The following is an 18,134-nucleotide window of genomic DNA, read 5'->3' as shown; positions in this document are numbered from 1 at the left end:
AAAATACTGAAACATTCAAGTACACAGCTGTCCCTCAGCACCCATGGGGGACTGGTTCCAGGACCCCTCAAGGATATCAAAATCCGTGGAGGCTTGTGTTTCTAAGTTAGCCTTCCCCATCCAGGGGTTTGCAGATATGCGGCCTGCAAACAGGTAGGGCCGACTGTGTGTCATCTTTAAAGAAAGGACTCTTTGCCAATGGCATCATCCTGGATGATGATTCTTACAGCAGGTGACTTCAAAAAAGAAATGCAATATCTACTCAAATCTATTTAAAGAGAGCTAATTATAAAGGTCAAGGTTTCTGCTGTTTAAGGTAGGATGCAAAGCTTGATTTGGGGAGAAAAAAACAAGAATGATTTGAAAGATGAGTGACTTCTAAAGAAACTCTGTTGAAAAGCAAGCAATGAAGGGCTGCCAAAGAAACATATATATGTACTTGAATAATGTTTACCTTAAAATAGGGGTCAGCAGACTTTTTCTGTAAAGAGCCAAACAGTAAATACTCTGGCTTACAGGGCCAATTTCTGTTTGTCATTGTAACTACTCAACTGTGCCACCGCAGTGCAAAAATTGCCATAGACAATATATAAATAAGCATGACTGTTTCAATAAAACTTTATATGGACACTAAAACCTGCATTTCATATGTCACCAAAGATTATTCTTCTTTTGCTTCCCCTCCCTCCAACCATTTAAAAATGTGAAAAGCATTCTTAGCTCATAGGCTGTACAAAAGCTTGCAGCAGGCCAGATTTGGCCCAAGGGCCGTAGTTTGTCAATCCCTGCAATTTCCCAAAGTAAAAGTCCCCTGACTTTTTTGTTGTTGTTGCAGAAATTAATTCCCTGTTGCTACTGCGGTCACCAAGGTAAATTTTACCTCTAAGAGTTTATGCCAATATCAGGCAGCTGATTTCTTAATTTCACAGAATAATTTGGCTTTTAGAGTCTCCATGTTAATTAAAACAAAGATTTTGATTAAAGCAAACAACTATTAATTACAGTTGTGATGAAGGGCACGATCTCTACGATCAGAAAGATATGGCTCTGAGTCCTTGATTGAGCACCAACAAGCAGTGTGCGGAAATCACTAACTACTTTGAAGCTGCTACTTTTTAATAAAATGGTAATAGTAATAATAATAGGAATCCCTTTTAGGGCCATTTCAAGGATTATGTGAGAACATGCATATGAAGTGATTAACAGAGAGACTGGAATATCATAAGTACTCAATTATAATTTGTATTCTGGCATAGGACAGGATGATCACATGTTTTACTTGTCTGAAGCGCCATTTACTCAAGATTGGCTTTTGCCTTGAGAGGATGGAAGAATACACTGCACTCACTCAAAAGTAACAAGAAAATACTAGCAACTAACATTTATTCACCCCTTACCATAAAAGATGCTGGTTCTGAACACTGCACACATATTCTCTTTTTAATTTCATAACCACCCTATCAGGTAGCTACTATAATTATCCCCATTTTACAGACCAGGAACAGACAGGTTATGTAACATGTTCATAAATATTAAATGTTAGAGTCAAGATCAAAACTTAGAAAGCTATGACTCCTGGGTCACAGTACATACCTCTCACAGAGAAAAGGTAAAATGTACTGCAAGGCTGAGTCTGTATGTCAAATTCCTACTTACCTGCCCAATGGCTGCTATGGTAGATGGTCCTACTTCTCTACTTTGGTATCTGGCAACCCCACCACAGTAATTAATATAGTGGTAACTAGATCTCTGTAATGATACTCAAATATCTGTAAGTGATTTTATATATATTATTTCACTTGAGCCTCTCAACATTTCTATGAGAATATATGGGTGGATTATACTACGTACAATTGCTGGGTGGATTATAACTCCATCTCCACTAAATGTTAAAAAAGATGACAGTCTCTCATTTCTTCTTCTGAACTGCCTATAATATCTACTTTTTCCTCACCATTCTCACAGACATCCCTCTAATCAAAGTCTTCATCTCTTCATGCCAAGGAATACCACAACAGCCTCCTAGCTATCTCTCTGGCTCCAGTCTCTCCTTTCTTCACTCATCTTTCATGCCTCTGCCAACCACATATGCATATCTCTCATCAGGTTGCTTCCTTTCTTAAGACTCCATAGTGATTCCCAAATGCCCATCACATCAAGTCCAAACTCCTCTGCCCAGCCTTCAGGGCTCTCTGGGGTCTGCCCACCCTCTCTATCTAGCCTTACCTCCCCAAGGCACCCAACACAACTTGCTGTAGGGAGACAGGTCAAGTTTCGTTCTCCATTCATAGCACAGGCATCTAACCTTTGTTCTGTTCTCATGCTTTCTTTCCTGTCTGGGGACATCATTTTCCTTCTTTCTCATGTGTAAACCTGTGTTGGACAGCCATCATCATCTCTTTCCCAGATTGCCCTATTAGTCTCCCGCTTCTGGTCTTGTCTCATTCTCATCTATCACAGAGCAGCCAAAACGATTTTGCTAAAATGTTATTATGATTAATTCTTTCCTCTCTAAAATCTCTCAGCAGCTTCCATTTAAAGTCAACATAAATCCAAATCCCTTAACACAGCACATATGACTCTTTATGATCTTGGCTTCTTGAGCTAAGCCAGGCTGTTGAAACTGGCCTGAGTTTGAAAAAGGGCAAAACTGATGACTTTATTTACTCCCAAAGCAGCAAACAAGGGGGACAAAGATTATGAATAAGATAAGCATTTAGGTGGGTGAATATGGCCTTCCACTGTCTTTCTTGGATCTCAGGGAAATGCGCTGAAATTCAGGATGTGTAGACCAGACTCAAAGCAGCTTGCAGCTAAGACTAAAAGAACTGAACTGAGATTTGAGCTACTGCCCACTGCAGGCAAGAAAAAGTTTGAAGTTTGAATCTAATTTAATTGTCTGCTAAAACAAAAATTTAACAGTGTTTGGAGGACTATAGGAGAATCCATAGCATTCCCCAATACTTCATAGTCCATTCATTTTGAAAAATACAATTTTCTCTGTTTGACAATAGATACTGCAGAGGGTTCAAAAAGCCCTATCTCACCCACAATTTTAGGAAGTCATCTATGAGTATATAAACAATTTAAAATATAAACAGTACAGCGCAGGGAGCTATGTTCAATATCTTGTAATAAACTTTAATGAAAAAACTATGAAAATGAATTTATGTATGTATATGCATGACTGGGGCATTGTGCTGTACACCAGAAGTTGACACATTGTAATTGACTGTACTACAATAAAACACTTTTTTTAATTAAAAAAATAAAAAATAGCAAAAAAAGAAATAAATATAGGGAACCTGGTAATTTTTAAATCACTTGGTGGTGTGCATTTTAAAGGTAAATTAACTTATCTCAAAGATACTGTCCCTTCTTTGCAAATATACTGATATAATTTTATGTATTTCTATATGTATGCATATACTGAAGAATTAAAATTTACCAATTACTTGCTTTCTTTGTGTTATATTTTTATTAAATAGACCTATTAGAAAATTTTTAAAAAATAAAATAAAAAATAAACAGCCTTTAACCCAGTGATTCCACTTTGGCCAATACTAATCTTACAGAAACAAAGGTCCAGCACTTTAGTGTGTACAGATATATGAAATGATATATATATTTCCATTAGCACACATATATGAGAATTTATATTGTAGTACTGCATGCCATAGGAAAAGAAGTAGAAAAAAATGAAAGTTCATCCAAAAGAATGGTTGCGTAAGTATACGGGTGCACCTATACTATAAAATATTATGCAGCTGTTTACAAGCTCCTCCCTTCGTCTTAATTCCTGGGCCAACCCAACTGGAACTCACAGTAGCCTGTAAGACAAATCCAATTATTCCATTTTCCTTTGTTTTCTACAACTGGCTAAAAGAAGGTAGTTGTCAGGGCAGAATCTGGGGCTGAATTTGTTCCTCTCAGGGTAGATGACAGGTTTCCTAAAATAAGATTATGGGCTTCATCCTGGAGCTGGACAGGATCACAGGTTGCTCATCAACTGGATGAACTCTAAAGTGGCAAAAACACCTGCTGAACTAAAACATAACAATTAAGCAGGTGATACGGAAAAGAGCTGACAAAGCACATGAAATAAGGGTGTTCTGTAGGTAGTAAGGGTTAGAAATACACCCTAAAGCCCAGGACCCACCCTTTTCCCGGAATAGAGAGTAACTGGAGAAAAGGTGCCTTCTAACCTAGGAGTCTAAGCTGCCTTGCCCTAGCAGTCCCGGTGTCATTCTAGTTGCCATGGTGTACTCCAATAGAGACCTGAGATTCAGTTCTCTCCTCTCAGTCCTCATCCCAAATATTAATTCTTGATCTTCCGTACAGAGTTCCCTGCAGGTAAACTCTTCAGGTGAAGAAGAAACGTGAATATGGCTTTCTATTTCTGCTCTCATTTTTAGAAGTTTCTGACCTAGAGTAAACTAGAACCTGTCTGAGCTTGCTGATTAGAAGACTACATTCTGCCTCTAAAAATAAGTGCTGTTCTTTGTATGTCATGATGGCACTACCAGATCTGAGGTGCTCCTCTAGGGCAGCAATGGGTTCACAATGAGTCATGCATCCACCCTTCCTTACATCAGTCCCTCCCTGACTTCCCTCGCCTCATCCATCTGCCCACCCCCAACATTCTCTGACAGGTACCTCCATTCATTCTCGGAGCAAAAGTATACATTTTAGAGATGGTTGGTCAGGGTTAGAAGACTGGTCTGAAGCCATGGAATAATTTTTCTCTGTAAGACATTAGCAGTCTCATTCACTGCTAACAAGAGTGCCTATCTCTGGAAGCAACTCAGTACTAAATATCAAGAGCCTTAAAAGCAAGCATATGATTTCATCTAGTAATTTTCCTTGTAGGAACCAATCCTAAGGAAAGAATCAAAGATTCACCAAAGGATTTATGCATAAGAATAATCAATAGCACAGTTCTCATAATCTTCATAAAGTTCTTCATAACGTAAGGAACCTGAACCACCTAATCAAACAATAATATCTTTCTAGAAGATAATTAAATAAAATTATGATAGACTTAGGTTATTAATTATAATAACAACCAATAAATATTATATTTTCAAGAACTATTTAATTACATGGAAAAGTGCTTATAAATAATTCAAATAAAAAAAGTAGCCTACATACAGCATAATTACAAGTCTGAGAAAGAAAAAGAAACTAGAAGGAAACATGAAAATAAACAAAGTCTCACCATTAATTCTCAATGGTGAGACTGTTGGTGATTACTTTTTTTTCACTTTTAAATATTTTCCAAATTGTCTAAAATTATCATGTATTACCGATACAATTAGGAGGGGAAAAGTCTATAAGTAGATTTTAAAGTTACACGCCTCAAAAAAAAATTGACATGAGGAAGAAAAAGAGAAAGAGGAACAGAAAAAAAAAAAAAAAGTTATTCAGTCTGGGCTTCAACCTTCAATTCTGGCCAGATTAGTATTTCCAATTTATAAGTATTTGTTAAAGTGAACTACACTGATGCTAATCTAGGCAGACTTGGCAAGAAGCATTTCATTTGATCCTCAGAATTTTGCTGAAAAATTCTCCTTTTAAAGTGTGAGCTCTAATCCTTGACTGTTGTTTACTGCTGCCAAAATCCACAACGGCTAAACTCCCAGACTGGTATCCAATTATTCACACATTCAACCTACCTTTTCACCTTAGTTCAGGCTATGCTGTGAGTTGAAAATCTCTGAAAGCTAACATACAAAAGTTGTTTTTCAAAAACTGACCTGCTGTGCTGTGATAAAGATGAGGAACTGATGTAGCCCCATAGCACACTGCCTTATTCAACTACAGGGTCCCGAGAAGAAAAAAGATAGGCAAGACCATTTCCTCTGAGCTCCCAGAATACCCCTACACACGCTTTTCCCTAAATTAGCAGGTCACCTCACAGAGATGATTGTGTATGGGTCTCTGACTAGACCATCAGCTCCTTGGAGGAAGAGGCTGTGGCTTTTTCACACTTCTATTTCCAGCCCCAGGCATGGAATCTGCCATTCATCAGTGCCTACTCAAAAAATATTTTTGAACTGAACTACGTGATGCCCCTACTCCCAAGAGTAAGAAAAAAATATATTCAAGATAAGAGACTTTGAGCATTAGGAACAGCTACCAAATAACCCAGGAATTTATATAATTTAGAACTTGACAAAAGCAGGAAATTAAATTAGAATTCAGAGAATGTTTGCATATTACTATATCCAAACTTTGTGGAAGTTTTTCCATAAAGGACTTCTGATCTAAGCTTGGGATTCAAGTAAGAGCCACATACAAATAAAAAGCAATTTTATTTATTTATCTCTCTTTTTTCTTAGAATGTGAAATAAATATTAGCAAAGGATATAAAATATTCCCTAAATACAAGGATAATTTTAAAATATACTTTAGTTCTTATTATGGTCCACCAAATGTGAAAGATAGGCAGAAAAGGTGTATGTAATCACTTCAAAAGTGGCCACAGGCTCTAATAAGGACATACTCCTACATTCAGCAGACATCAAAAAAGGCTACCCACTGAAAATTATGCTCATAAGATTGGTATAAAATAGATAATATTAGCCATGTACAGAAGCTTCCACATTCAAAAGAATTTGTAAACATATTACAAAAAGGAGTAAGTAACTTTTTTAAACTCTCTCCAGTGAGATGGCAATCTAAAAAGCAACTGAGACGTGAGATAGGCTTGGATTTGGTCCAGGCCACCAGGATAACTGCACAGGTTGAGTACTGTACAACTCTAGGCCATGCCATTCATACAATGATGCCTCTTGGAGTTTTTGCAGCTGTGAACAACCTGTATAACTGCATGTGGCAGTCCTGGACTATGTAACATATTTGAGTGATGATATAAAGCAGAAACAGAATGGCCCACATGAGCTGTAGAACAGGGTGTATCAACAGGAGCCCTATTGACATACTGGGCCAGATCACTCTCGATTTTATGGGGCCGTCGTGTGCACTGTATGAAGTTGAGCAGCATCCCTGGTCCACACCCACTAGATGCCAGAAACATCCCCCTGCTCCGAGCTATAACAACTACAAATGTCTCCAGACATTGCCACTGTCCCCTTGAAGGCAAAATGCTTCCCCCTGCTCCCTCATTTAAGAATCGCCGGTCTAAAGGAACAAAGAGCTGGGTAGTGTTTGCCCAGCTCTGTGGAAGAGAGAAAAGATACTGCATCTGGCATATCTGAGAAAGGAGTGTAGTCTACATCAGATCAGGAGTAACACTCTAGCAATCTCAGAAGGCAATACGCTTACAGATGTATTCAACACTCTGCTTTAATTCCACTTGTCAAGTATTGTCCCAATTACCAATTCAATACCCTGGGCACAGTCATTTAATATTATACATTCAAAAGAAGTTTTAAAAAATGCAGTGACATATAACAGTCCACAGGTTATTGCTAACATTGACACTGGGCCATATAAGAGGGAACAGATGGATAAACATTTGGAGTGATTGGTAATTTAGCAATGTGTTAAGATTAAATTTCTAAAAGCACAATAAAAACTAAATACTTCCTTAAATAAAAGAAATCCTTCAACAATATTTTCTACGTTGAAGAGTAGAGATTAAAATATATAGATTCATACTTATATAATCTTGGCTTAAGAAAGCCTTTCTATATAAGAGAGAAACCATAAAAGAAAAGATAGCTTTGCCTACATCAAAATAAAAAAACTTCTGCATTTCAAAACAAATGAAACAGAATATATGGACAAAACTAAAATGTAAACAACCCCCCCAAATATTTACCATATGAACGTTAGTCGTTCAAGATCTCTAAATATATAAAGCTTTTATAAATTAAGTAACAAAATGGAACCCCAGTGGAACATTCCAATGGAAAAATGGAGAAAGGACAGAAAAAAGCAATCATACACACACACCACACACAAAAATTTAGCCAGTAAATATGTGAAAAATATTTAACTATATCAATTGAATAAATGGAAATAAAAACACAGTATAATTCTTTATATATCTGCTTGATAAAAATGATAATACACAGCATATACAGTGCTGATGAGGGTACAAATATACTTAAACATTGAGATATAAACTGGCACAATCTCTGGGGAAGATAATCCAGCAATGAATATGTTTTAAAATATGCACATGCTTTCAACAAATTCTACTTTCAGAAATTTTTCCCAGGAAATTATCATGGATCTACACAAAGATTTAGCTACAAGAATATTCATCTCAATGTAATTCATAATAGTGGAAAATTGGAACAACCTGTAAGCCAGTCAGTTGAAAAAAATTATGATACATTCAAATGATATACAATCATTAAACATTATAGAGGATGTGGAAAATGTGCATGTTAATGACAGGAAAAAGATGCTTAATGACATGGGAAAATGTTCAGGATGCAGTATTGGGTAAGAGACTGGATCTGGAGTCAGACTCTCTGGGTTCAAATTGTGGATCCATCACTAGTTAGCTGTGTAACATTAGACAAGTTAGTAACCCTTTCTGTATCTGTTTCCTAATGGGTAAAAAATATAACCCCTATGAAATAACAGTAACTTTCTAGGCAGCAAGCACCAAATAGTTACTTAAAACCATTAGGAGGAAGGTTGATGGGGGATTTTATTATAGATATATCCTATTGGAAATACCACTGATCAATCTCCACATCACTAAAATGAGACAACCAGACACCATGTGTCTCCTAATGTCAAGACAACAGGAAATACAATACACTGCACAGCCTATGAAATATTCTTGCCCCACAAAATTTGACCCAAACTTACCCAAGTATCCAGATCTATCAGCTTACTGGAAACATGGGGATTTAATTCCACTAATTTTAATTCAAGGAAAATAAAAATAAATCGATGGTGATACAAAGTCAGAAGAGTGCTTACCTCTAGGGCAGGTATAGAGTAGGAAGGGAAAAGAGGAAATTTTATGGGTTACAAGAAGTTTCTCTGTATTGATCTGGGTGGTGGTAAATACATAAAGAACTATAAAACTACACTATTAAAGTAAGTGTACTTTATATATTTTACTAAATGTATTTTGGTACTTCAGTTTTTTTTAGTAGAAAAGGGAAAAAAAAGCTCCTACTGATTTTTCACCATCACCTAGTGGCAGAAAGAAAAAAAGGTGTGGTTAGGGAACTGAAACCAAGAGGAAGCGGTAGCGCAGTGCACCCGGCTCCTGCCTGTGGGTCTTGTTCTCCTATGGAACTCACTGCTGCAAAGAAGTTAGGGGTGGGAGGGCACAAGGCCTGGGCCAGTGAAACTAGGGTAGTTATTAAAGAAGCCTTATACGGTGGCTGTCACAGGATTTCTACACCACTAGTTAACTAAAGATACTCGCTATGTTGTAAAAACGGGCTTTAATTTCACTTAAAGGATTTCAATAAGCCATCTCATCTCTGCACCTGGACAAGTTGGTAACGTGAATTAGAAAGTAGCAGTTAAAGCTAAGGCAATGTTTATGGCTGGATACTTGTTGGTGTAGGCTACAGGAAGATTAGGACTTTGAGAATTGATAGAATATGCTTTGAAAGCCGGAAGGCAGTTTTGGAAATTGGGCTAATTATAGGAATATGTAAGGAGGAGTCAGGTCTCTCTCCCACTCTATCTAGTCCTTCATCCCCACCGTCACTCTCATCACAGGAAGTGATCTGGACTGGCCTGTGGAGACTGAGAAATGTGCATTTTCAGAGTTCATCGTCCCAATGGTGGAGGTCTCCCAGAAGTTACAGAGAAACTACATGTTATGTTGAGGCCATCTACATATGATACACATTCCTTCTCAGCTCCGATAGTCACAGTGACACACACAGATGGAAGTCAGAGGTTGCACTCGATCCTGTGACACTTTAAGCTTAACTATTCACACCTAATGTGAGAGAATGGTTTCTCACAATGGTGCACTTGTTTAAAATCCATATTTAAGACTAAGGCAAATGTAGAAAGTTGGTCTTTCTTCCAGGGCAGAAAAAAAAACTTTTAATTTCACTCTTGTGAGATTCTCCTTTCACTGATGAAAAGATTTAAGTGGTTGGAGATCTAGGTTCCATCTTAGCCAGAAGGGTCACCCAGAAATTAGGAAAATTAAGGGCTGTGTTCATAGAAATAATGTGTGACTATGTGGAATTTTGGAAATGCTGGTAAAGGAAGAACTCAATGTGATTTCTTGATGTAAGTGGCAAAAAGCTAGTTTGTTTTCCAAAATCTTCCCCTAGTGGGGAAAGAGCAAAATTTAATCTTTTCAACAACACTGTATCTACTATTAATACCCTCATTTTATATATGAGGACACTGAGGCACCAACAGGTTGAGAAATGTTCCCATGATCACATAGCCAATAATCATCAGTTTGGGATTTGATTCCAGGCAGTGTGACTCTAGGATCCATGGTCTTTCTTACTACTCTCAGCTTGTGTGGTTTTGAGCAACTTCTTTTGAGTAGTAGGTTCAATTATTAGCACTACTATTTACCAGCTGGGTAAGTCTTGAACAAATTGTTGAAGGTCTCTGCACCACAGTTTCCTCATCTAGAAAAGGGTCTAACAACAGCCTCCTTATAGGATTTACTGGGGAAATTAGAAGGGGTTATATGTGTAGACGACCTGCCACGCAGGAGTCATTTAACCAGAGTTAGCACTCTTCCTTCCCTGTCCAACATCCTTCTTCTTTTCATGCTCGCTGCTGCTTGGTGAGTGGGAAACGTATCATTTCAGCTCTGAGGAAAATCAGGGCCCCAACACAGTTCAGGGGAGGAGACCAAGCAGGTGTAGGAAGGTGGGCACTATGCTGCCAATCTCTTGGTGAATGCTGGACACATGCTAAATCCTTGAAGAGGAAGTAGCTCATCTCAGCCCCCAAACTGTCCTCACCTTGCTAGCATAACAAGCCTCCAGGTGCACAGACTTTGGCTTCATAGGCGTACTGCTTCCCGACCCCATTCCAGACAATAGAACAAGAAAACTCACCTAATGCCCTGACAATTCGCATCAGGACTTCCCCGACTTTCATTCTGGTCTCCGGTGTGTGCTTGTCTTCCCCACTGTCATACTGAGCCAACAGGCCAAGCAAGATTTTCTCAGGGTACACATCTGAGAGTAGAGCAACCCCTGGGGTTGAAAATAGAAAGAAAGGATTCATTACTGTTTAGCACTGAAAGGCAAATAAGCCCAGACACCCTGTGCTGGGATGAACACAGAGACACTTAAGCCCAATGGTCTGTAATTCTACCAGCAAGGGCTGCCCTTTACGTGCAGTGACAACCTTGCGAGTGGAAAGCACGTGGGTCTGGGAGTTCACACTCCCGGATTCTCCTAGTCTCAGCTCTGTATGATCTCTAAGATCCCTTTCAGTGCTGATTTCTATGATCTATGGATTTTAGACTCTTGAAGCAGAGGCTGGATGGTTGCACAGCATGGCCGGGATTCACACAGCAGTGGGAGGAGTCTGGATTAAACGCCCTTGAGGGAGCCGTCTGAGTCTGAGACTCTAAGGTTCTACGATTAGTACTGTCCCTGCCAGCACAGCAGTGCTTCCTGTCTTTGCTGCAGCTTTCCATCTCAGCATTGAGTTTTCTCCGTAAAACTGTCAATGATGAGAGCAATTTCCATAAGGAAATAAGGAATACAAATTCTGGGCACGCTCAGTAGTTGACCTATGCTTACGGCTGAGTTCCCTGATCAGAAGTAGAGAGGATCCTGCTCTCGACTCCCCCTTCCTAGTACCTGCTGATGCTTCTCCCATCACGCCAGTACCTCCGAGATGTGTAATCTGCAACAGTGTTATCATTATCTGAGCCCAGCCCCTTATCCAGCAAACTTCACAGTGGGTGAGAGAAGACAGGAGATACTACTTAAGACAGGACCAGAAACAACGCCCTTGGTCTCAAAACTATATAAATGCAAATTCCCTTACTTGGGTGAGGGGAGAGGAAGGTTATATATTTCTAAAGAACAGTGAGGAAAAAGAAAAGAAAAACAAACAAAGGAAGAAAATTTGGGTTTCAAAATATGCCCAGAGTGAGAATCCTTCTCGCCATCTCTACCTCAACCACTCTAGTTCATCATTTCTGGCCTGTTTTTTTCCCCAATAATCTCCTAATTGCTCTCTCTGATTCTACCCTATTCCCTCACCGCAGCTGGAACTATCTGGTTAAAATGACTCAGGTCTTGTCATTCTTCTGCCCAAACCCCTCATTAGCTTCCCTTCTTTCCTGAATATGAGCAGCCCCCATCCCCCACCTGCCTTCACTCTCCCTCTGACCCCATCTCTTACCATACTCTCCCTTGCTCACTGCCCTCCAGCAACCCTGGCTGGAACACCTTGCTGTTCTCAGAGAAGACCAAGCTGCTTCGGGCCCAGTGTCTTTGCCTCACTTCCCCTCTGCCTAGGCTGCTGCTCCTCCAAGTAGCCTCATGCCTTGCTCCCCAAAGCCCATCATGTCTCTGTTCAAATATCACATTTATCACATATAAATATGGCAGCTTTCTTCCCCTACCACTCTTTATCCTTCTCACTCTGCTTTGTTTTTCTTCTTAGCACTTAACAGTACCTGAAATGCTATATATTTGTTTATTTACTGACTGCTGTCCTCAGAATGTGAATTCTACAAAGTCAGGGATTTTGTTTTGTTCCTCACTATAGCCTCAATGCCTAGAAGAGTATGAGCACATAGCAGGTGCTCAATAACTTTGTTGAATGAATGAGTGAATAAAGGGTTCAAAGATGGGGCACAACAGGTGCACGGGGAGATGGAGCAGGGCAGGCGGGGAGAGGTGGGAAGGCCTGTTCCCACTAGCAAGATGCAAGCCTGGCTCCTCCTGCTACTACAATGAAAACCCAGAGGAGGATCGGTGGGGAATTTGGACTTCGGCAGGATTTGCATGAGCTGGAAAACCATCTTGGGATGGCAGAGCCCAGACAGAGCCCAGCCCTGCCCTGCCTGGTGGGGTCTGCTCGGCCCACCCCATGCGATGTCCCCTCTCATGTCTGAGACCTTCTGGAATAAGGAAGAGCAAAAGCATTTCCTTCCTGTTTCTTATGTGTCACCTCTCCAGGAACTAGCAGTCCGACTCTGCTGGTCTCTTCCCTCCATGGCGCCCCCTCCAGCTTGCCGCCCTCCTCCTGTGCCCTTGGCCTTCACTGACCCAGTTCTGGTTCCTCCGGCCTTTGGCTTCCTCTCCTAGCCCAGAGCCTCTCCCCTCGCCTCATCCGCACCGTCCACACCATCACATCCCTGCCCCGCCACATTCACACGGGGCCCTGGCTCCCCGGCCCCCCTGGTACTTCTGTTTCCCATCAATTCATCTCTGGCTCAGGAGTAACTTGAATGGACAAGAGTTCTGTTTCCTTATGTTCCTCCCAGACGTAGGGACATGGAGCACATTCCTCTGGCTTCATTGTCTGCGGGGCCCCCTTCCCCGTCTCCTCCTCGCCTGTCCCAGAGGATCAGCAAACCCAGTCATGAGCATCTAAATGTTAGTCCTTGTGTGGACTGCTTATGATTTTTAGATTCTGTGTTTTTAATTAGGAAAAAAAAAAATCCATGTTCAGCAATATTCACAGTTCTGTTCTCTGAAGGGCTGAGAAGGAATCAAACATTTTCTTATTTTCTCTCTTAAACATAAAAAAAAAAGGGTTCAAAGATACAGTCTAGACATAAATTCAAGCATTAAGAAATAGAAGGTGGGGAAGGAGTAATATAAATGCTTGAGAAATCAATAATTATTTTTTTATCTGAGTTTATCTTTCTCCCATTTAAACTGATAATCTTGCAGGCAAAGTCTACATATCATTTTCTATGTTACAGGTTGGGATTCCATTCTCTTATAAATCAGCTGCACACAAAGGCAATGCACCTGCTGGGATGCACCTGTCCGCCCATTCTCTTTTCTGCCGTCCTCACTCCTACCTCTTCACTGCTTCCCAAAAGCCTGGGAAGTCCCTGTATATGGTTCTATGCCACATCTATCTTCCTTTATGTGGCTTCCAATTCTACACAAGCAGAGGCTCTGCTCCTAAGGGAGTTTCAGGCTGTGGCAGAACCTGAATTAGACAGCCTCCCTGTTGGCAAAATGTGACAATGCATTTGTAGTTCACCCTATTACGCAAAGCAATGGGGAAGTTTATGGAGGTCCAAGGTGAGGTTAGAGACATCCTAGCATAGGAAAAATGTCTGCAGCTAAGAAAAGGATAAATGAATTGTTTACTAAGGGAGAGAAAGGAAACAGCTCCCACGTTCTTAAAGAGCCCAAAGGAAAAGTGAGTTGACAGTTGATAACTGCAGTCCTGGCAGATGTTCTATCACTGATCTATCACAAGGCCTGGTGTGTATTATAGATCTGTAGCAATTACAACTAACTTTCATCAGAAGTTTCCAATTCAGAAATCTGGTGGATTTATTTCCTTTTAGGAATATAGTTGTGACTTTATAATGGAAAGCAGTGGAAAACATGGAATTTGCTTTATGAAATTTTGACCTGTATCTAGCTTTTCTGAAAAACGTCTATAACTAAAGTCTCTTCTACTATCATTTAAGCTTATTTTCTCTCATTAACCTTTAGCAGAGAACAGTTATTTACTTCTAGGAGCATATCCTGCTGTGTACTTCAAAACCAAATGAGCTCTTGGTTTCCCCTCTGTAGCAGACAGACATTTTGGTTGCACACAGCATCTACTCTGTCTTCCGGTAACACCACCTGCTGTTCCTTCCCTATTCTCAGTCTGTGTGGTCGAAGGGAGGATAACTACCCATCTTCTCTCTCTTTATGTGTGAACTCATATGGAGGGAGCCAGTTAGGCTATGCCATCCCATCCCCACCACAACAACTAGTTCAAGAGTAGAGGGTGAGACTTAATCCTGGAGCCCACATTGGACCTGCTAAGAATGATGAGCTCTTGGAAGGATTTTTTGTGGTTTTGTTTGTTTGTTTGTTTGCCTGTTGAGAAGCTATTTATCTGGAGCTGCCAGTGGCCATCGTGTGGAGAAAGTGCACCCAAATGGGGCCAACACCGAGGAGGGTCAAGCCAAGAGGGGAAAGGAAAAAAGGACGAGAACCAGCATCATGCTTTGAGCCCCTGGATCCAATTATACTTCGACACACTAGAATTTTTGGATACATAAGCCAATAAATATCCTTTTATGCTTATGCCAGTTTGATTTTTTCCAACCAAATGAATCCTAACATATCCTTCTTCAGATTAAAAAAAAATTCAGATTAAAAAAATCTTTTCCTATAATGCCAAACATTTAATTCCACCAAGGAGCTTTGAATTCTGCCAATCTTACATTAAAAGGTTGCCAAGAGCAAAGTACAATTTCCTTGCTTCCCACAGTCCCACATTAGCAACCGTTTATCTTCCTGCTGGCCTGCTCCACAGACTGTTGCCAAATGGTCTCTGACTTTACTGAGTTTACCTCTTGGGATACAGTTGCTACCTAGGAGTTTATAAATCCCTACAGGATAAGGGTTCCTTCCTTACTCTTACTCTTAAGAGACTCACATGATGGTTAAGACTATATAACAATTTAATAGGATGAGATTTTGTGTGGCTGTTTCTGTTTCTTCTTTGAGAAGTTTTTTGAATTTTGACAACTGAGGAAGCATGGCCACATCCTTCACGTGACCTTTGGTCCCTCCTTTGTAATTTGAAAGTGGGGTAATTTCTAGGTCAGCACAGGCTTTAAGGAAACATGACACATCAATTCCTCTGGCAACAAGGACCAAAGGATTGTGTGAGAGATACCTGCTCCTGCTCTGATCACAGGAAAAAGACTGCATTTCTAGATATGGTACAACAGATAAGATGCACAGAAGGCAAAGGTGAACCAAAACTGGCAAGAGCTCATGAAAGTCTTCTGATCTGTGCTTTGGGGCAAAGCTTTGGATATAAACAAATTAACCAACTGAAAAAATTTTATTGAAAGTACTTCATGCAACAAAATAGAGACAGTCAACTTTGTAAGATAACTGGGGTTTTTTTCCCCAAAGACTTTCATTACAAAGCCGGAAATGTATTCTAATCCAGTGTTGACTTCAAGTGATTCCTCAGTGTGCTGCTCAGTGCTTCTGCAGACTTTGGGCAGTAATAGTAGTTTAGGTCTCACTTTACACAGTGCTCTTGCATTGTAGGAAAGATAGTCTAATCCTAAATGTCTTTGCTGACTGGCTCTACCCCAGGAATCTGCTAAGTCATCCCCACTTTAAAACTAACCTGGCTTATTAACCCTGGACAGATAATAACCTCCCCCTCAAAATACCCACATCAACCTGGAAAACCACCTACTCACCTGAAATTCTCAAGTATTTCTGCTGAAAACTAAAAAAACACAAACCCCCATATATTGTATGGTTCCATTTATATGAAGTATCCAGAATAGGAAAATCTATAGACAGAAAGTAGATTTAGAGGTTACGTAGAGCCGTGGGAGTTGGGGTCGGGGAGCAGGGCATAGGGACTGACTGCTGATGCTATGGAACTTCTTTTTGGAGTGATATTAAACATCTTCAAATTATTATGGTGATGGTTACACACTCTGTGACTATACTAAAAAGCACCGAACTGTATACTTCAAATAGGTGAATTGTATGGTATATGAATCATGTCTCAAAAGTTGTTATTAAAAAAACTGTAAGAATCATACAACTCAATAGCCAAAAAAAAAAAAAAAAAAAAAATCCGATTAAAAAATGGGCAGATCTGAAAAGGCATTTTTCCAAAGAAGACATACAGATGGCCAAGAGATACATGAAAAGATGCTCAACATAACTAATCATCAGGGAAGTATAAATCAAAACCACAATGAGATACCACCTCACACCTGTTAGAAGGCTATTATCAGAAAGGCAAGAAATAACAAACATTGGTGAGGATGTGGAGAAAAGCAGACTCTCGAGAACTGTTGTGGGATTGTAAATTGGTACGGGTACTACAGAAAACAGTACTGAAGTTCCTGAAAAAGTTAGAAACAGAACTACTATATGACCCAGCAATTCCGCTACTAGGCATTTATCTGAAGTAAACAAAAACACAAATCCAAAAAGATACATGCACTCCTATGTTCATTACAGCATTATTACCATAGCCAACATATGGAAACAATCTAAATGACCATCAGTGGATGAATGGATAAAGAAGACATGGTATACATATAACAGAATACTACTTAGCCATAAAAAGAAAGGAATCTTGCCATTTCCAACAACATGGTTGGACCTTGAGAGAATTATGCTAAGTGAAGTAAGTCAGACAGAGAAAGTCATCCATAAAAAAATGAAGAAGCTTTTAAATAACTTTTATGGAATAAATTCTAAGAGCTACTATTAAGCGAAATGCAAGGTACAAAACAATGTGTACAGAATTCAACAATTTGGTTACAAAGGAGAAATACACACTCATAAAATAGCTCTGGAAGGATACACAAGAAACTAGTGATATTGGTAGTTTCTAGGTAGAAAAATGAAGTGATTAGGAGATAGATAAGAGAGAAGAGATCTTTTATTCTGTATCTTTTTGTACCTTTTGAATTTTGAACCATGTAATGTATTGGTTATTAAGTATAAATAAATAAAAATTTAAAAAAATTTGTGATAAGAGGCATGGTCTTTTAAAATAGAACAGCCTCTTTTAGAGGTGAAAATAATCTGCAACCACATACAGCAGAATGACCATAAACATTTGTATTCTCTTCCTCCTTAAGTCTCATTAAAGTAATAGTCAAGGAGTAAAAAAAGGTATAAACTCACAAACAGGGATAAAAAGAATATAGGTATCAAAGGCTGAAGTCTGGGTAAAGAGAACAAAGATGAAACACGATAACGATATGTATTTGATAGAGCTGCTGAAAAAATGAGCAACAATTACATAGAAAACTAAGCAAACATACAAGAGAGGACAACCAAACTAGGCTTAGCAATGAACAGCATCCATACAGTCAGCAGCTAACACTGCCCAAATGATTTAGCCAAAACCGTGATGGGGAAATGGCAGGAGGAGAAAGGTAGCGGCGAGCATGCGCAGGTGCGCAGGTGCGCAGGTGCGCAAGTGCGTGGGCGCGCGGGCGTAACATCCTCATCCAACAGGCAGGAAATGACAGCGTGCAGAATTTCAAAAAT

General features: G+C 39.6%; 1 protein-coding gene and 1 long non-coding RNA gene across 3 annotated transcripts in view; one reads left to right on the top strand and one right to left on the bottom strand.

The window, feature by feature from the left end:
- The window catches only part of TANGO6 (transport and golgi organization 6 homolog), a 152,489-nt gene that overhangs the window by 53,854 nt on the left and 80,501 nt on the right, over positions 1-18,134 (bottom strand). For both annotated transcript variants that reach the window (XM_014555757.2, XM_032486612.1), the window contains one exon: positions 10,989-11,129. In XM_014555757.2, coding sequence (XP_014411243.1) covers positions 10,989-11,129 — 141 coding nt within the window. The remainder of the gene's footprint in view (positions 1-10,988; positions 11,130-18,134) is intronic.
- LOC116665789 lies at positions 7,393-12,973 on the top strand. The gene is made up of 3 exons (XR_004322475.1): positions 7,393-7,405; positions 8,342-8,353; positions 12,695-12,973. It is a non-coding gene; the product is annotated as an uncharacterized LOC116665789 (long non-coding RNA).

This window comes from Camelus ferus, chromosome 9 (genome assembly GCF_009834535.1).
Source record: "Camelus ferus isolate YT-003-E chromosome 9, BCGSAC_Cfer_1.0, whole genome shotgun sequence".
In the NCBI taxonomy this organism is placed as follows: Eukaryota; Metazoa; Chordata; class Mammalia; order Artiodactyla; family Camelidae; genus Camelus; species Camelus ferus.
This window is presented reverse-complemented; position numbering and strand designations above follow the sequence as displayed.